This window comes from Tamandua tetradactyla, chromosome 15 (genome assembly GCF_023851605.1).
Source record: "Tamandua tetradactyla isolate mTamTet1 chromosome 15, mTamTet1.pri, whole genome shotgun sequence".
Lineage (NCBI taxonomy): Eukaryota > Metazoa > Chordata > Mammalia > Pilosa > Myrmecophagidae > Tamandua > Tamandua tetradactyla.
Window position 1 is genome coordinate 39764965 of NC_135341.1, and position 16875 is coordinate 39781839.

A 16875-nucleotide genomic window follows, 5' to 3' on the forward strand; every position below is an offset into this window, starting at 1 on the left:
GCCACCCTCTGGGTGCCCGGCCTACCTTCCCTCCTACAAGGACGGCACCAAAGAGGTGGATGAGACGCAACAGCAGCATGGGAGGCAAGCGATCTGCTTCCTGCAGGCTGTCTGGAGAGAGGCACAGGGGATGAGGGGAGGGAGAAAGGACAGAGCAATGTCACCAAGGTTGCCGGGATGTGGAACAGGGGACTACACAAGGCGGAGGCACCCTGGGTGGGGGTGGGATGCCCAGGCCAAGTAACAGTGCTGGGAGACCCAGTCTGAGGGGGGAGACCTGGGCTTGACCAGGGCGGGGGTGGGGGGTAGATTTAAGGGGTACACGGCCTTTCTCTGGGAGTCTGAGGGGGATGTGGCCCTGCCCTGAGCAGCTAACCAGTATCCCAGATCCTTAAGCCCTGAAGTGGGGGCTCCAGGGTAGGCATATCCCTCTGCCTATTTCCCACAGTGACCAGGGTTTAGTTTCTCAGATGCAAATCTCCTGTTCCCTCTGCTCCTGTGACGGTTGGAACTGTTCTGGGGATGCTGCATGTCTACTATACAGATGGCCTCCCTCCCCCCACTGTGCCCCGCTGGGGACTTCTAGGGGCTTTTGCAGTCTCACATGTGGGAGGCACATCTGGCCGGGCCCCAGCAAAGATGGCCAGGCCAGGACACAGATTGAAACCCAGATAGCAGAAGGAGCCAGCTGCGAGTCACATGGGTGGAGGGGAGAGCCAAGAGCAGGGCGGGCTTGATTCCGGTGGGATGGGGTGGGAAGCTTCCCTGGGGGTGGGGCTTTTGAGGTGAGGCCTAAGAATGCAGTTGGCCTGTGAAGGGAGAGGGAACAGAATGGGTGATAACAGAGGTGGGATAACTAAATTTTAGGAATAAGAGGACAGAAGCATGGCCAGAGGGCAGAGAGCAAGTGGAGCTGGAGAGGAAAGCTGTTGGCAGGGGCAGGATTTGATCCTGAGGGCGATGAGCCGTCATTGCAGGATTTAAAGTGAGAGTAACAACATCCAGTTTGTTCTAAGAAGAGTACCCAGGCTGGGAGGCAGTTAGAGGCAGGGAGCACAAGATGGGGCTGGGGAGAGAGAACGGGGGCCTGGCAAGTGAGAGATGAGGCCAGTTTGGCCCTCAAGGGAGGGGGATGGCCAAGCCTTCAGATGGGTTTAGCATGCGGAATGCTGTGTGGTGGGGGCAGGCGGGGCTGCTGGAAGGGGATGGGCCATCTGGAAATGAGGAATCTAGGTGTCTCTGTGATACCCCAAAACCTGTCATGAGTCTGGAGTTGGGGTGACAGTTCCAGGTGGGGAGATGCCCAGAGAGAGAGAGGAGAGAGGGGACCCAGGAGAAGAGAGTCACAATGGAGAAGAGGTGGCTAGAGATGTCCTAGGGGTCAGCTCCTCCAGAGCCAGTGGGAGAATGGGGCAGGAGGAGGAGGTAAAGAGAGCAGACATTGTCTTGAGGAAGGGTACAAGGGTGGAAACTACACAGCAATGTTTTAAGATGGTTCCACATCAGAGTGTGGCACAAGTTGCTGGAAAGATCCAGAAGAAGGAAGGGGAGGTGGGTAGGAAATCAAGGCTGCCCAAGAAAGACAGGGAGACCGACACCCCCCAGCCCTCTGGCGCCTGGCATCTAATGGGAGGCCTGAACTCCACACCAGGGGGGATTTCCTCATTCTGCCCAGGCATGCCCTCTCCTTCCTCTCTGTCCCTGAACTCCTACTCCGCCTTCAGGGGCCCCTCTCATTTCTGTGGCTCTCCCAGCCCTGTGTGCAGCCACCATTGCCCTGGTGCTATTCTGCTTGTGGGCTCAGGGAAGAAGGGACCCGAGTTGAGGGTGGGATGAGGTGGGGCCAGGTAGGGCAGGGGCAGGGCCTGACCTCTGAAGAAGGCGCTGAATTCATGGGGCAAAGTGGCTGGAGGGAACTTGTATTTGCTCTTCTCCTTGGAGCTGATGACTTCCCTGGTGGTGAGGGGGGAGGCAGGGGCTGGGGGTGAGGCCAGGCATTTACAACCCATCAGCCTGGCTCTCACCCCTTCTCGGTCATTCTAGCCTCCTGCACAAAACCTGCCTGTTTCTTGTGTTTCCCTACCAGCAGGCTGAGTCTCACCCACGATGCTGGCGCCGCCAGATCTGGTAGGGATCGAAGAGGCCCTCGCACAGGAGCAGGGCATGCAGGGCTACGCTCTCCAGCTGGGGTCCATGGCCCTCCTGTGGTGGAGGGGGTTCCTTCAGCTGCAGGCACAGAGAAGGGATGGAGGGGTGGGTAGCCAGGCCACAGCTCCCACCTCCTGTCCTCACCCCCAGGGTAGAACCCACTTTACCTCAGCCACCAACCCAGTCAGCAGCACCAGCACCCGGGGCACCAGCACCTTGCCCCAGCCTGCCTCCACATTCTGCAGGTTCCTAGGGGAATGAATGGCAGAAGAAGTCGCAGTGATGTGCCCTCCACCCCCCTGTCGGGCCCGTGGTTCCACACTGCACCCCCTGCGGTGGGCAGCAGGGACCTACCTGCAAAGGATGATGAAGAGCTTAAGCAGCAGCAGGGCTTGCTCCAGGTCCCCCTTGTCCAGCTGCTCAGCCAGCACGTGCAGCGCATCCAGGGGCAGCAGCGGCACCTCGGAGCCTGCTTCTTCTGGCCTGCAGGGAGAGGGGTTACTGGGGCACCGAGGATCTCCCGATCTCTCTGCCCTGGCCCTGCCCTCCATGCAGTTCCAGCCTCACCTGCGCGGCTCCAATGAGAACAGCGAGATGCTCTTTTCAAAGGCACCCACGAAGGCCTTCAGCCACTGCTGCAGGTAGCCCAGGTCCTTCTGCAATAAAGGGATTCAGGGAATGGTGGTGGAGGGGTAGGGGTGGGGTGTGTGTGCAGTGGGTGGGGAGGGACAGGGGATGTGGATAGAGGAGAGTGAATGCAGGTGGACACAGGAGTGGGCAAGGATTGGAGGTAGAGGTGTGGGGAGGAGGGACAGGAAGTTGGAAAGTCAGCACAGGGGATTGTGACATGTACTGACCATTCCTCCCAGGCCCCCCACCTGCTCCTCCCAGCTTCTGCTCTCATTTCCCTAACCCTTGGGGACCCAGGCAGGCCTGACAGGGGCAGGGGAGGGGCCTGAGTATATACTGTGCTTGGGGTGTGGCTGTGGCCCACACTGGTGCTGGGGCTAAAGAATGTCTCCCACATACCAGACACCCTGTACCCAAAGCCTTGGGCAGGGACCTCAACTACCACCTTCTCCCAGCTCAGCAGCCATGGCCTCCAGGAAACCTTCCTTGACTGTGGATCCCAGGATGCATGTGCACCTCTGAAGAGGGAGGCCCATGCACATGCACAACCCACCCTCCACTCCCACACCCCCGAAACACACATGCAGGTGGGGCATCCTGGCAGAACGCCCTATCTTACCCAAGGAACCTCTGCCCGCCTACGCAGGTTACCTGGACCCCTGGCCCTAGAGCTGATTCCATGGGCAAGAGGGGCAACAGCCGTGCCCGAACCTGGGCGCCGCCAGGGAAACTTCGGTGTGCACGGGAAACGTCCCCTCCTGTCCCCTTCTGCCTGGGGCCCGGGCAGGAAGCGCAGAGTCACGGTGGGGGAGGGGAGCTGCTTCCTCCCGGCAGACCGCAGGGATGGGGGGGGGGGCCCTGAGGCCCTTAGAGCCCAACTAGGGAGGCTGTGAAGGACCCAGCACTGGGGGCGGGGCTTAGAGCTCCAGGAGGGGGGACCTGGCATGGAGGGGCGGGGCCACCATAGCTTGGGTGGGATTTGCAGGCCAGAGGCTAACCTAACAGGCTTCGAGTCTAGGGCAGGACCTGGAGGTCAGGGGCCCTAACCTGCCCAACCTCTAAGCCCCTCTCAGGGTATGGGGGTGAGTCCTGGCCTGGGCATGAACTCCTTGCTTTCTCCTTCCATCCCAACTGTACTGGAACCATTTGGAACTCCCATCCCAACTGTTTGAGGCCAAGTGGCAACTTTCTTTGCCAGGGTCTGAGAGGTTGGGCAGGGTCTAGGCTGGAGAAGGGTAATTAATGGGGCAATGGACACATCATAGTCAGCACCCTACAGGCCAGAGGATGTTCCCCAGGTGTCATGACCCTCATGTCCAAAGACCTCCAGAAATACCTTTGGATGAATGGCTAATTTTTGCCTCCTGGGGCTATGATCTCCTAGATCATAGCACCAGGCCTTGGGCCCTAAGTATAGAAGTAGGGATCTAACCTCAACAGACCTAGGCCAAGCCTATGAGAAACCCAGGCAATGCCGCTCTCCACCCTGTGGTTAGCACATTCCTTGAACATTTTGGTATAGATCGGAGGCCCGGGCAACCCAGAGAATGGCTGTGGCCACAAAGTGCTAGCACACATCACTATAACATTTCTCTGTCAGTCATCCCCACTCTCTGCTGCTGGCAGCCTCCCTGCTCCCCTACCTCTGTCTACACCTCTCCTCCCCACCAGAGAGCAAGGAAACCAAAATGCCCAGCTCTGAAAAACCATAGCTGGCCAGGGCTCCTGGACCATTTCTTATGAACCCTTCCCGTTACAGATAGGGAAATAGAGGCCCTAAAGGGGATCCCTCATCCACCACTACAGCTTCAGCTACACCTTTGAGGATGCTAAAAGCCAGAACTTTGTTCTAGGCCTGGACCACTCCTGCTTGCTAGCCAACCTGCCCACCCAAGCTGACCACATGTTCTCTGACCTTTCCTCTGTGACCTCCAAAGACCCCTATCTGCCTTCAAGAACGTCCCAACACCATCTTCTCCTTCTCTATCCCAAAACTATCCTCATCCAATCAGAGTCATCCCTCACCCAAAATGTGGGCCCTTTTGGCTGTCTGCAACTTGCTGAACATCTGAGAGTCTAGATCTGATCATGTCCCTCCTGTCCCTGAACCTGGGATAAAGTCCCAACTGCTGGTTCTGGCCTTCAAGGCCCCCAATCCAACTAAGGTCTGGGTCTCCGGCCTTTCCCCCCTCCCCATCTCTGATTCATGTCTTCTTGTCCAGACCTCTGCCCACCGACTTCCCCCTTCCCTTCTGTGACGCAGGCTTTGATACTTATGCAGGAACCTCCCACCCTATACTCCTTGTGACCAACACCTGGGTCTGGCCTTCCCACACCTGTGTGGGTCCCTCAGCCTCTGCACACTCTTGATTTCTTTCTTTAGAGCCACACCCCCAGCCTATCCAGTCCTGCAAACTTCCAGCAGGTCCAGGCTCAGGGCTGGGTAATCAGCGCAGGCTTTGTGGGCTCTGGAGGAGCAGGAAGGGTCTGTAAAGCACGGCACTGAGTAGGGTGGGAATAGCTGCTTGTCCTACCCCTGTGGATCTCACCTCTTCTCTCTAGGGAACCTTGGCCCGGCTCTGACCCAGGCCTGGTGGCTTACGACTGCAGTGCTGGGGTTACAGGAGTCCCTGCTGGGGTGGGGGCTGGAAGGCAGAGGGAGGCCGGCGGCTGTGAGCATGGTGGCAGTGCTGTGCGTGGTGTCCAGAGCTGGGAAGGGGTAGCTGTGGTGCCTGGGCTCTGGCCCGGCTGGTTTCTCCCTTCCTTTGTTAAGTTCTGAGAAGGAAAAACGGGCAGGGCTAGCCCAGCCCCTACCCCAGCCTAAGTGGGGAGGGCTCCAATCCCACCCCTTCCCCGAGGGCAGGTTAGGAGCAACCATACAGGACAAGCTCTCCTCAGAGGCCCTGCGCCCACAAGTAAGTGAAACGGTGTGGGTATTGCTGGGGGCTGGTGTCCCTAGGAGGAGAGGTCTCATGTCACCCCTGTAGGGACCCCCACATTCATGTCCACACAACCCTGAGGGCATTCAGAGAGTCCTCAGGGGGGCATGGGCACTAGGTGGGGGCAAGTGTTCCAAGGGCAGGGCCAGCCTGAGCAGTCCCTGGATTGCGGTTTCTCCTGAACTCTGAGGTAACCCAGGAAGGGGCAGGCAGCTGTGGCGTGGCAAGAGGAAGTGGGGAAGGAGGCTGTCTACTGAGGGGCAAGGACCCCAGGCTGTGGATTTACTGAGCTGCTGATGACCTAATGGCCAAGAAGCCCCTGATCGTGCTGTTCCCAGATCCCAACTGCCCTGTTTCAAGCCTCGTGCTTCACCTCAGGGCCCAGGTCTTGCCTAAACCCCCTGCCCCAACCTCAGCACCATCTCGCCCATGGTTTACGATGGGGCAACACCTGAAAAGCATTTGAACAGCACCTGATAAACAGTGGATATCCAGTAGACATTGGTCACCACCGCTGCCTGTTCAGCCAGTCACCTGCCCTATGACAAGCTCCCATCTTTAGCACAAGTCCATAGATTTCCCCCCCAGCTTCGAAGGCCCTGCCTGGGTGGCCTCCCCTCACCTCCAGCCTTGACACCCCCCACACCCCCTGAAACCCCTGGTCCGAGGACACTACCTACTGTTACCCTTACTCTCACCCAGCCTGTATCTGCTTTGCTTTCCACATTTCCTCTGCCTAAATACCACCCCCACGACCAAGTGCCAGCACCTTTCTCAAGATCCACCCCGGTCTGTCGTCCAGGGAGTTCTCAGGGATTGGTACTGACAGAGTGGAATCATGGGTTGAGGGCCTGGGTTCTAGAGTCCAGTACTGGTTCTATCACTTGCCAGCTTGTTACTTAACCTCTTTGAGTCTTGGCTGTCTCTTTAAAACCATCTCTTTACTTAAAGGGTAAAAGTTCTCGAGTCACACCCACCTAGCACATGGGAAGGGCAAGGTGAACGGAAACTCTGCCCCGAAATCCAGGGCGTCTCACCTTCCCAAGCCCGTGACATTCTGGGGCAAGCATCTCCTACCCACCCACCTCTGCAACAGATAAATGGCAGACTAGGCTCATCATCAGAGCTGAGATCTCATGGGCTACTCCTTAGACAGTGGTCCCAGGCACAGTATTCTGGTGGCCCTCATGCCAGAACCAGAGGTGGGAGTATCTTAGAATAGATGGCAGCTCAATAGTGGGTGACTCCTCCTAGTCAGAGCTGCCTGGGTGGTAGAGGGTGCCCCATCTCCAGGGACAGGCAAGCAGAAATGGGACAGTATGGGGTAGGGTCTGTTCTAGATGTCCTCTCCTAGGCCTGGGGACCTCCCTGCTCAGCATTAGGAGGTGAAGGGCAATGTCAAGCCAAAGGTGGTTTGTAACTACAACAGGAAGACTAGAGGTCAGCCTTGGGAGGATCTCAACCCATGGGATGAGGCAGGAAGATGGAGATTTTATCAGGGGCAGGGACACTGAGGACAGGGGCTGGGTGTCCAGGGCCAGTCTCATATCCTCACCTGGGAAGGGGGGGTCATGAAAGGGGAGGACCTCTTGGTCTTCATAAAAACCCTCAGGGCTTTAAACTATCCTAGTCCTATCACTATGGAAACAGGGGATTTCCTTCCAGGGTCCCCATAGTAACCGACCCTGTTTCCATGGGGACACCACACTTCCCCATCAGTTCCCCAGTTTCCATAGCAACTCCAGGGATTACCAGCGCCTCCCCCAACCTTGAACTCTGTGCTGATCTCCCCATCACCTTAGTCCACCCCCTTCCTATGCCTCGGTAATGGAGGCAGGAGGAGGAAACCCCTCTGAGGGATGGAAGGGGATCAAGCACCCAAGAGGCTATTCCACCTTCCTTCCTCCATTCCAAGAGGATAAACTGAGGCATGAGAGGGAATATGACCTAGGTAAGGTCCCAGAAGGAGGAGAGGACCTGGACAAGGTTTCCATGAGACAAAAAAGCTCAGCGGCAAGGGAAAGGAAGTTAGGGCAGATGCAAAATCAACCCCAGTTCTGGACCTGACCTACTTAGAACCTGTTGAGCCCTCAGTGGCCTAATTGAAGAATTGGGTGAATTCACTCTAGGCTCTCCACCAGTAACCTGAGTGCTTGCCCTACTCTGACCTTTGTGACTCTGAGCACCTCTCAGCTCTCCATGCCCCTCAATACCTCCTTTCACTAGAAGCTGTTGAGCAACACCACTGCACCAGTCAGAGAAGGGGCCAGCATTTGCATGCTATTTTGTATAACTTTTACTTGCTGCCCAATTACTAGCCTATCCAGTACTGTCCCCAGTTCCCCTATCCTCTCACCTTCCTCCTACTCCCTGCCCCATCACACCCTCCCTGGGGAAGTCCTGGTGCATTGAGGGTCCTCTAGATGTGCCTCCAATCATTCACCAGGAGTCCTTGGCTACCTCTTCCCTCCCCCTCACTCCCGACAAGTTGCCTCTGGTATTTTTTTGTTGTTGTTTGTTTTTTCACATGGGCAGGCACCGGGAATTGAACCCAGGGCTCCAGCATGGCAGGTGAGAATTCTGCCTGCTGAGCCACCATCATACTGCCCTGCCTCTGGTATTTTTCACTTCCACGGGCTTGTGCTTGCTCTTTCTGTTCCCAGCCCCTCAGCCTTCAAGGTCTAACTCAAAATCAGCCTCCGCTGGGATGACTTCCCTGATTGGTCACTGCTATGAAGCCCATCTCCTCCACCCATTTATTCAGCAAATAACCAAGGAGTGCCTACTAAATGTGAGGTGCTGGGGTAACAGAGGAGTGGCAAGCACAATGAGGGCTAAAATGGGGGCATGTCTGAGCTGTGTCCAGCTTGATCTAGAGGGAACAGGGAAGGGAAGCCTTCTTAAACGGGAGTGAGGGGGTCCAAGCAGAGGAAATAGCCGGCACCATCCCACAGTGGAAACCCACCTGAGGTTTCCTGCCCACAGGACTAAACCTTTCCTAGGTAAAGAAACAGATGATGAAGCCTTGGCCAGAGCCCTGCCTGACTCTGCCCCCAAACCTGTCTGATGACCTTGGCATGTCCCTGCCTTGGTTTCTCCACCAGTACCTCAAGAACCTCTGCAGAGTGACATCCAAGGGATGCTCTGGCCCCTCCCTCCCTCCTTATTTCAGTAGCTTCCTGACAGCCCCTTCATTACCTGTGCCAACCCCCCACTCTCACCCCTACTCCGCAGCTGATCAGGGCCCAAGAGGCTGGGGTAGGAAAGAGGTGGCTCTGAACTCAGTTGGTGAGAGGAGAGGAAGGGCAGGAAGTTGGGAGCTTGCTGGGGTCTCCGCCCACTTGCCCAGGCCCAAACTGGGGAAACAGGTTTACCAGCTGATGTCAGCTTTCACTGCTGAAGGGAGGGGTGCTGGTGTTGGCAGAGGCTCTGGCTGCATGGCTGGCCTCTTCTGGGGTCTTTTAACACCTTCTATCAGTTGTGCTCCTTATCTTGCATTCTCCCTCCCCCACAAAAGGTACCTAGTGGGACTCACTGTTGAACTAAACCACCCTTCCCAGGGATCTCAGCACAGAGGGTGGGGACGGTGTTCCAGGAGCAGGACTGGGAGGGCAGGAAGGCAGTGCTGGGAGGCTGACCAGCGTTTCCTCTCCCCAGGAGGCCTGGCTCCACCCGGCTCTCGGGTTTGCACTCATATCCTGAATTTGTTTGCCTGGCTCCAGGCTGCCCTTGCTTGCCCAGGCTTCCAAGGCCACAACTGGCCAGCCTGTGCTCCATACCCACCCTGTGAAGTGAGCATATATGGAGGGAGGGGGGCAGACTCAGCATAGGTGTCAGTGCTAATAACCTCTTGAGATGAAGTCATTAAGAGGTGGGGTATAGGAACTGCCCAGATGTACAGCCCAGCTAGAAGGGGCAGGAGGAGAGAAGCATGCCGGTGGTAGTCCTAAGGGGCTGAACCAAGACACCACCACCAGCAGCAGCATGCCACCCAGGCTGAAGAGCCACCATCAGTATTCATCAGATACATCCGGTCACAGGGAAAGACACTGAGGCCCAAGGAACTGCCCACAGCTACAGAAGCAGAGGCAGGAGGACCAGGGACAGGTTTCCTTCTGGGCCCCTTTGCACCTAATGTGTGCTCCCCTGCAGAACCTATACCACCTCTGGGGGCTGTGCCAAATTTACAGACAGGGAAGAGAGGCTCAGGGGTGCAAAGAGCTTGTCCTGGGTCACACAGAAGACGCACTCTACTCTACACACCAACTCTTGCCAGAGAATTGAATCTCTTATAACCTTAGTGGACTAAACAGGCTGTGACACTTACAGTCTGGACTCCAGGTCTCAGGGGCCCCAGACTGGGCCTGCAGTCCAGCCAGCCTATTCATGGATGGACAGCTGGTCTGAGCATGAACTCCGCCCCCCCCCCCCCCCCAGTGACAAGCCAATCAGTAGCACACAATGGTTCATTGTGCCAAGGGCACACCTGAGCCAGGAGCATGATGCCAGGCAGGTGTAAAGAGCAGGTTAGTGCTGGGTGAGGCTGTGGAGGGTTGGGCGTGACCCTAGGATTCCTCCCTGCTGTGGGCACAGAAGGAAAGTGGGGGTCAATGTATATGAGACACAGAAGTTGGGCAACACTAGGTTGTCGGCTCTGTGGGGAGACTGGGGTCAGAGTCACTACCCTCACCTTCTGAGGTCAACTGAAGTGGTCAGGAATGGGAAACCCAGGAGTTTCCTCCGTGCCTCACAGACATTTTTCCTGGCCTCAAACCCCCGCCCCCCTTTTGCTCTCGGAATCTGTGGCAAATCCTTCTGGCTCCTGGAGGGGTCCCAAGTCCAATCCTCAGCATGACTGGGGGTGGAGCCGCCCCAAGTTCGAAAGCAGTTTATCACTCGATGCCTGCCAGCACCCCCAGCCCACTCTCAGACCCATAGGCTACGACACCCAGCGGGGTCACGCCCACAGAAGGGGCAGCTTAAATGCAAAGAGTCTCCTTTTTCCTTCCCAACCCGTCTCTCATTTTCTCCGGGCTTCGGTTTCTCTATGTATAAAAGGGGAAATGTCGGGCCGTCCCAGCCTTGCTCCTCTCCTCCGGTACCACTCAGATTGGGCAGCCCCAGCCTGAGGGGCTCCCGTGAAGTAAGCGTCCTTGAGGGCCGTCCCCTGGGTGTTTGAGCCAAAGGCAACCTGCCGGCCGGGGGCGCAAACATGTGCGGAGTCCGAGCGCGCCCGCACGCGCGCGCACGTACGCGGTCCCGGCGGCACCCGGCACAGGTGCAGCAGGCACCGGACGCGCGGAGCTGGGACACAGCGGGCGCGGGGCGGGGCGGGCTCACCTGCGCATAGTAGAGCAGCCACAACTCGTACAGCCGCTCCGAGGCGGCCATGGCCCGGCCCGGCTCCGGCCTCGCTGCGCGCCACCTGCCGCCACCGCCTCCTCCGCGCCGCCCGCCGTCTGCCCCCCGCCAGGCCCATGGGCTGAGGGCGTTACTCTGGGGCGGAGCGGTGCGGTGCGGTAGTACTGGGGGAAGTTCGCCGTCCCTGCCCCCGCCGCACAGAGCCACCCAAGCCCGCTGGTTCCTCCTCCTCCTCCTCCTCCTCCTCCTCCTCCTCCTCCCGGCCAGCCGCCGCTACCGCCCCGCCTCTCCCGGGACAGTGAGAAGGGCGGGGAGCCGGCGGAGGAGGAGCCGAGAGGGCTCCTCGCAGCCCCGCCCCCGCAGGCCGCGCCCCCATCCGTGCCTCGGAGCCTCCGAGAGGAGGGTCGCGGTCGGGGATCCCAGGATTTCCCTGGTCCTAAGTCCTCCGGGGACGCAGTCTTTGTGGCTGGAGTTACCGCCGTTCGCTCGAGGGACAGATCCGCGGAACCGGAGAAGAGACTGCGGGCTGTGTGGGGATGCTGCACGCTCTAGTCGGCCACGGTCCTTCAGTTTGTTAATAACAGACATCACGACGACGACAACATGTAGCGTTTAGGACATGCCACGTGCTTTTCTAACCTCTTTAGAGACAGCGAAGAGCCACTTTTGAGTTTCTACTGCTTGGGTCGAGGAATGTGTGTGTGTGTAGGGGGGAGGGTATCAGAGAATGCAAGACAAGTTTGAAATACCTGTGAAGATAGCGGGAAGCCGAACCTTCCGTCAGGCAATCCCTACTAGTTCCCACCCCCAGGAAGCCTTCCAAGATCCTTCCTTGGATGTGCCCCCAGGACCTGACGCTTGCTTCAAATAATTCCTCTCCTTTAACCTCATGAAGCGGATACCTCATCCGTCTGTTTTACAGATAGAGAAACCAGATTGTCCAAATGAGGACCACTTGGGGAAACCAGACTGGCCAAATGAGGACCATTTGGGGAGTCAGGGGCAGAAGGCTTGACGGTGATGGACCATGCTACTATCACCCCTGGGTTCCTTTCCCAGCTTCCTGAAGGGCCAGCCCAGGAAGTGCGGGAGTTCATGGGGATTGCGCAACGCTTGGGGGAATCCTGGTGGAGGTAGGGGAAAACAGAGGGCAGGGAAAGGCAGGCACGACTCAGGCGGTAGTAGGATTTGGCCAGACTGGAGACCCCTGGATCTCTGGTGGCCCAGAGAAGAAAGAGATTGTCCTGACCTTCATTCTGTCCTGTCCTCCTGGGCTTCTTGGGCAGCCCCTCCAGCCTGGCCTTTTTTTCCTACCTCGTTCACCCTACCTCTTAGCTGACATTTGGTGAGCACTTACTACATTAAGTGCCAGGTCCTGACAGGGATCCCCATCCACTGCAGGGGAGAGAAAGTGAAGGACTCATGTAAGATGGGTTGAGAGGTGGCGCTGGACTGGAAAGGGTCTGTAGCACAGGGGCCCCCGAAGGGAGGAGTGGGTGTCTATCTGTGGCCAGTCTGGGAGAGGAACTCCCAGGCAAGGAACACCCTGGCTGAGAGAGGGTAGGCAGAGTTGTGTCCCCTGGAAGGGCGCGGCCTTCTATCTGCAAGCGGGAGGGGGCACGGCTTTGGGGACCCCCAATTTGCTTTCAGAAGATCATAATTTCATCCAGCCTCTACACACTGCCTAAATGGCCTCTCTGTTATCCGTCTTGCTGATTAATGCAGAGAAGAAGACACTGGCAGCTGGACACCCCATGGCCACCTGCTTTAGCCGAGGCCCAGCCAACCCTTCCTAAATTTAGTGGGTTTCTTGGAAGTCCTGCCAGCCTGCTCCTGTTGGGATTCGTCCTTCTCCAGGGGAGGTAGTCTGATCCCCAGGTATTTTGCGGCTCCAGGTGTGGAGTGGGGGTGGAAAGGGATCATCCATGTACCCAGAAGGAAGTGGCGATCAAGCCAGGCTTTGTCAGAGGTTGGAATGAGAAAACCCCAGGGGCACTGAACAGGTGAGTCCAGGGAGACACGGGCCGCTGGGAGGTGGGTCGGAAGCAGACCTTATGTTGGACTGGAGTAGGGGAGGCCATGGAAGGCTTTCTGAAGACAATGTTTTAAAGAATAAGGACAAGTGGACTAGGATGGGTCTTGGCATTCCATGAGGCCGACATGGCCTGTGCTTAGGCAAAGCGAAGCGATCGACGCGCTCTTTTCTCCTTCTCTCAGGTCTAATTCCACTTACGACTTTCCCATCGGTTGGCATTGGACGAATCGAGCCTTAGCTCCTTTTTCTTTGCCCGATCCCGCCCGCTAAGTGAGTTGCTGGGGAACGAGGGGGCGGGCTCTCCTACAGTAACTCTGCATTGATTGGCTTTCAGGACATCCCACTCTCCCAATCTCGGTCCTGGATTGGCCGTGAGACTTTCATCACGTCTCCTGGGGCCTGCTCAATGCAGGGCGGGGGTAGAGGGGGGGGTGTGTTGGTGGCAAGATGGCGGCGGCTGCTGCCGGTATGGGCCGGTTAGAGGAAGAGGCCCTGCGGCGAAAGGAACGGCTGAAAGCTTTACGGGAGAAAACTGGGCGAAAGGTAAGGAATGGAGCGTGAGAACCGTGGCTGGAACAGCCCACGCTGAGGTTCGGGAACGGGGTGGAAGAGCATTAGACGACGAAGGGAACGGTAGTTGCAAGCACGCGCATGCGCGGGCAACTAGCGCATGCGCGAGTTGTTGGCGCCGGCTCACGAAGGATGGTGGAAGTCGACGCGAGTCGAGTTGCCGCCGGTGCGATGGTCACGCATGCGCGGGGACCGGTGGGGCAGTGGTTGGTACTCCCAGTCGCCGGAGGCGCGGCTTCTTGCGTTCCTTTTGGCTACTGCCGGGTGTTGTTTGTACATCCAGGACAGCTTCTAGTTTTAGAAAGTCATTGGGTCGTTAGGCGTGATTTGTTCCAGCCTCAGCGTGCTAAATCTTCTTTTTACTCTTGATTCAGTTTTTCTCTCACTCTCGATTTTGAGGGTCTAGCAGACCTTCCCCTGTCCTTTTAACGAGCCTTGGGCGCGGCAGCTAGTGACTCTTTCTTGGACATGAGTCTGGGGTCGTTGAGTCCAAAACTCCAAAGAAAAAGACCCATCTCTTGGTTAGGGTGGACCACAGAGAACGAGGAGAGCGCTTAGTTCTTTTGCAGGCTACTTTTCTGGACATAGGTCTCCCAGTCCTATTAGTTGCCAAACTCAAGGCATTTTTTCTTGCACTCGTTTGACATCAAAGTTGCCTGATTCCGAATCTACTTTGTTTGTTTTCCTGAAATAATCGAGAGGAAGGAGAACTCTGAACTTTTTCCTGTCTTGGGCTGTGAGACTTGGGACAAATCGCTTCATCTCCTAGAGTCCAGGTTTATTCATGTCTCCAATGGGAAATAGCAGCCCCTACATTTTTAGTCTCACTGGGTTATATTGAGGTGCGGGAAAGGGCCCTGTTGTCTAGCGAGCAGTGAGGTTGTTGGTTCTGTTGTTGGATGAATGGAACTGTTCTGAGCACTACAAAACACAAACTGCAAAGAATTTTGAATATCTAGACCTGCCGGCGATGGTGGAAACAGGGACTCCACTTTCCAACTTTCAAAAAATAGGCACATGAGTTTGGCCCCTACTTTCCTTTCAAGTGGCTGTCTGGGATCCTGTGTTTGGAAAGCAGAAGGGGAAGTTATGGAGAGTGAAAACTGGCCTTGTTGGCGTCTGCTTTTGTTGGCAGCACGTGGCCTTGTCAGGTAATTGAGGCTGAGTTTGTGGTCAGAATGCAGGGGGCAAGATGGCCCACTGCCAAGGGAAGGTGGGAAAGAAGGCCCAGACCTTCAGGTGAACTGGCCTTTAAAGTGGAATTCTCTCAGTGGGCTAAAAATATGGACTGGTTGTTCTTTTAAGTGGGTTAAATCTCCACAGTTCTGGCTTCTGAAAGGTCTTGACTGAATTCATTTTAGAAAAATGTGCATTCAAAAATGACATCGCTTCTCCCTTGGAATTGAGAGTTCCCTGGCTCTTGGAGTTTCCTTGCATTCTTCTTGAGAAACTTGAGTTATTGTGAAACTTCATTATTGAATTTTTTGGAAGCTTTATCCTTTTCCTGGCGTCTCTCTCTATCCAGGAGCTCCTGGTTTTCCTATTCTCTGTAGCCCTTTTCCTAGTTAGAAAGGGCAAATTAGAATTTTTTTTTCCAGGCTGTGGAGTCAATGGTGGATCTGCAGCAGGTGATAAAGTGGCATTTGACCTGGTTCAGAATGGGTTATTGGAGCTGGGAATTCATGCTGAATACCTACTATGTACCGGGCATTCAGGCACTGAAGACAGCAGTGAGCGAATCAGGTAGAAGCTCCTGCCCCAAGGATCTTCCGTTTAGCTGGGAGACAGCCAAGCAAAATATATTGAGTGTTAGGTGGAGATGGTGCTACACAGTAAAGGAAAAAAAGAAAGGGAGATGGGGGTATACGGTTCTCCCTTTTTCCTCTATAACTTGAACAGTTGAATTTTCTTTATTACAGGTAATGAAGTTTTCAAATTTAACATGGTGAATGATACCACCTGCCTAGTTTAGCCTATCTGGTTCTGATACAACCCTTAGAAAAAGAAAGGACAAAGGTTATTGTTATTTTATAGGTGGAAGCACTAAGACTGTTAAAGTTAGGTGGTTTGCCCAAGGTCACATGATAGGAGGTGTCACGGGAATCTTAGGGTTGGAGAAAACATGAGAACAGGTGGTGATTTTCTTTATGCACTTAGAGTAGTTGCCCAGATGCAGGGGGTGGGGTATGAAATGTTTCACTATATACGTTTTAAAAACAAGAATGTATGCCCAGAGTCAAGCTTCCCCTACACACAGGCCTTGATGCCCCTCTGGATCCTGTTTCTGGCCCTCTACCCTGTTGATGAGAAGGAGGCTCTTGGGAGACACCAAGCTGCGATCATCCTATCCCATCCTGAGAACAAGGGTGAGAGGTCTTTCCTGGACCTTCTTGTTCCTCCAGCTGGCTCTTTTGGAGAAGATACAGTCAGACTAAGGATTGGGCTGGAAACTGTACACACTCTGCAGGTTCTTCTCTCTTCCTTCTGTAGTCTCAAGGTTGCCTTTGAAAGTACTTTAATAACATAAAATCTCTTGTAGTGGAAGAGGGGTACCATACTGTATAAAGGGGAAAGCACGGTACTATGCTGTACTGGTGCAGCTTTATTCTCCACAGTTCTTGACTGACAGTTTTATTAGGTGTGTAGGGAAAGACAGTTAAGGATCTAAACTTGAACTTAATTTCCCAGTCCACAGTCCTTTCTTCTGGCATCTATAAATGGTGAAGTTTGGGGAGGAAATACAGACTGCCTGCTACTGGCAGATAAGACTCAAGGAATCTGCTTTCTCAGGGATGAAGTTGCTCTACAGTTTTAGTTCAGTCCTCTGATGTAAGGATCTAGGCTCCTGTATGGCAGGAGTAGGTGGTAAAGAGAGTGTTTCAGGAAAGCAGTTCATAGGTGGAAACATTCAGAGACATGAAGGCAAGGTGGGGGTGGTCTAGAGGATTTGACAGCAAGCAATTGGGAGTGATTGGGGGCAGGGGTGTGGTCTGAAAATGCTGAACTAGGTGTTTTAATGGCCACGTTTTGCAGGAGTCAGGGTTTCCAGCTGGGAGGGCAGCTAGCCCTGGCATACATTTCTGTATTTTTTTGGACTCACAAAAAAATTATGTGTGTAAACATGTAATCTGTGATAAGAACTACATAAAGATGGGGGACACTGGAGTATAGAAACACAGTTTATGATTACTA

General features: G+C 55.3%; 2 protein-coding genes across 3 annotated transcripts in view; one reads left to right on the forward strand and one right to left on the reverse strand.

Annotated features, from left to right (window-relative positions):
• Window positions 1-11299, reverse strand: part of NBEAL2 (neurobeachin like 2) — a 29929-nt gene extending 18630 nt beyond the window's left edge. The window contains exons 1-7 of the mRNA XM_077129515.1: window positions 11058-11299; window positions 2716-2804; window positions 2503-2631; window positions 2316-2397; window positions 2102-2226; window positions 1871-1953; window positions 26-111 (exon numbers count right to left, since the gene is read on the reverse strand). Of these exons, the coding sequence (XP_076985630.1) occupies window positions 26-111; window positions 1871-1953; window positions 2102-2226; window positions 2316-2397; window positions 2503-2631; window positions 2716-2804; window positions 11058-11108 (645 nt within the window). The 5' untranslated portion in view covers window positions 11109-11299. The remainder of the gene's footprint in view (window positions 1-25; window positions 112-1870; window positions 1954-2101; window positions 2227-2315; window positions 2398-2502; window positions 2632-2715; window positions 2805-11057) is intronic.
• Window positions 10193-16875, forward strand: part of CCDC12 (coiled-coil domain containing 12) — a 63117-nt gene continuing 56434 nt past the window's right edge. The window contains exon 1 of one of the 2 annotated variants that reach the window (XM_077129518.1): window positions 10193-10243. In XM_077129518.1, the coding sequence (XP_076985633.1) occupies window positions 10217-10243 (27 nt within the window). In that variant the 5' untranslated portion in view covers window positions 10193-10216. Of the gene's footprint in view, window positions 10244-13521; window positions 13657-16875 lie in introns of those variants that run through there. The other variant, XM_077129516.1, reaches the window with a different exon arrangement.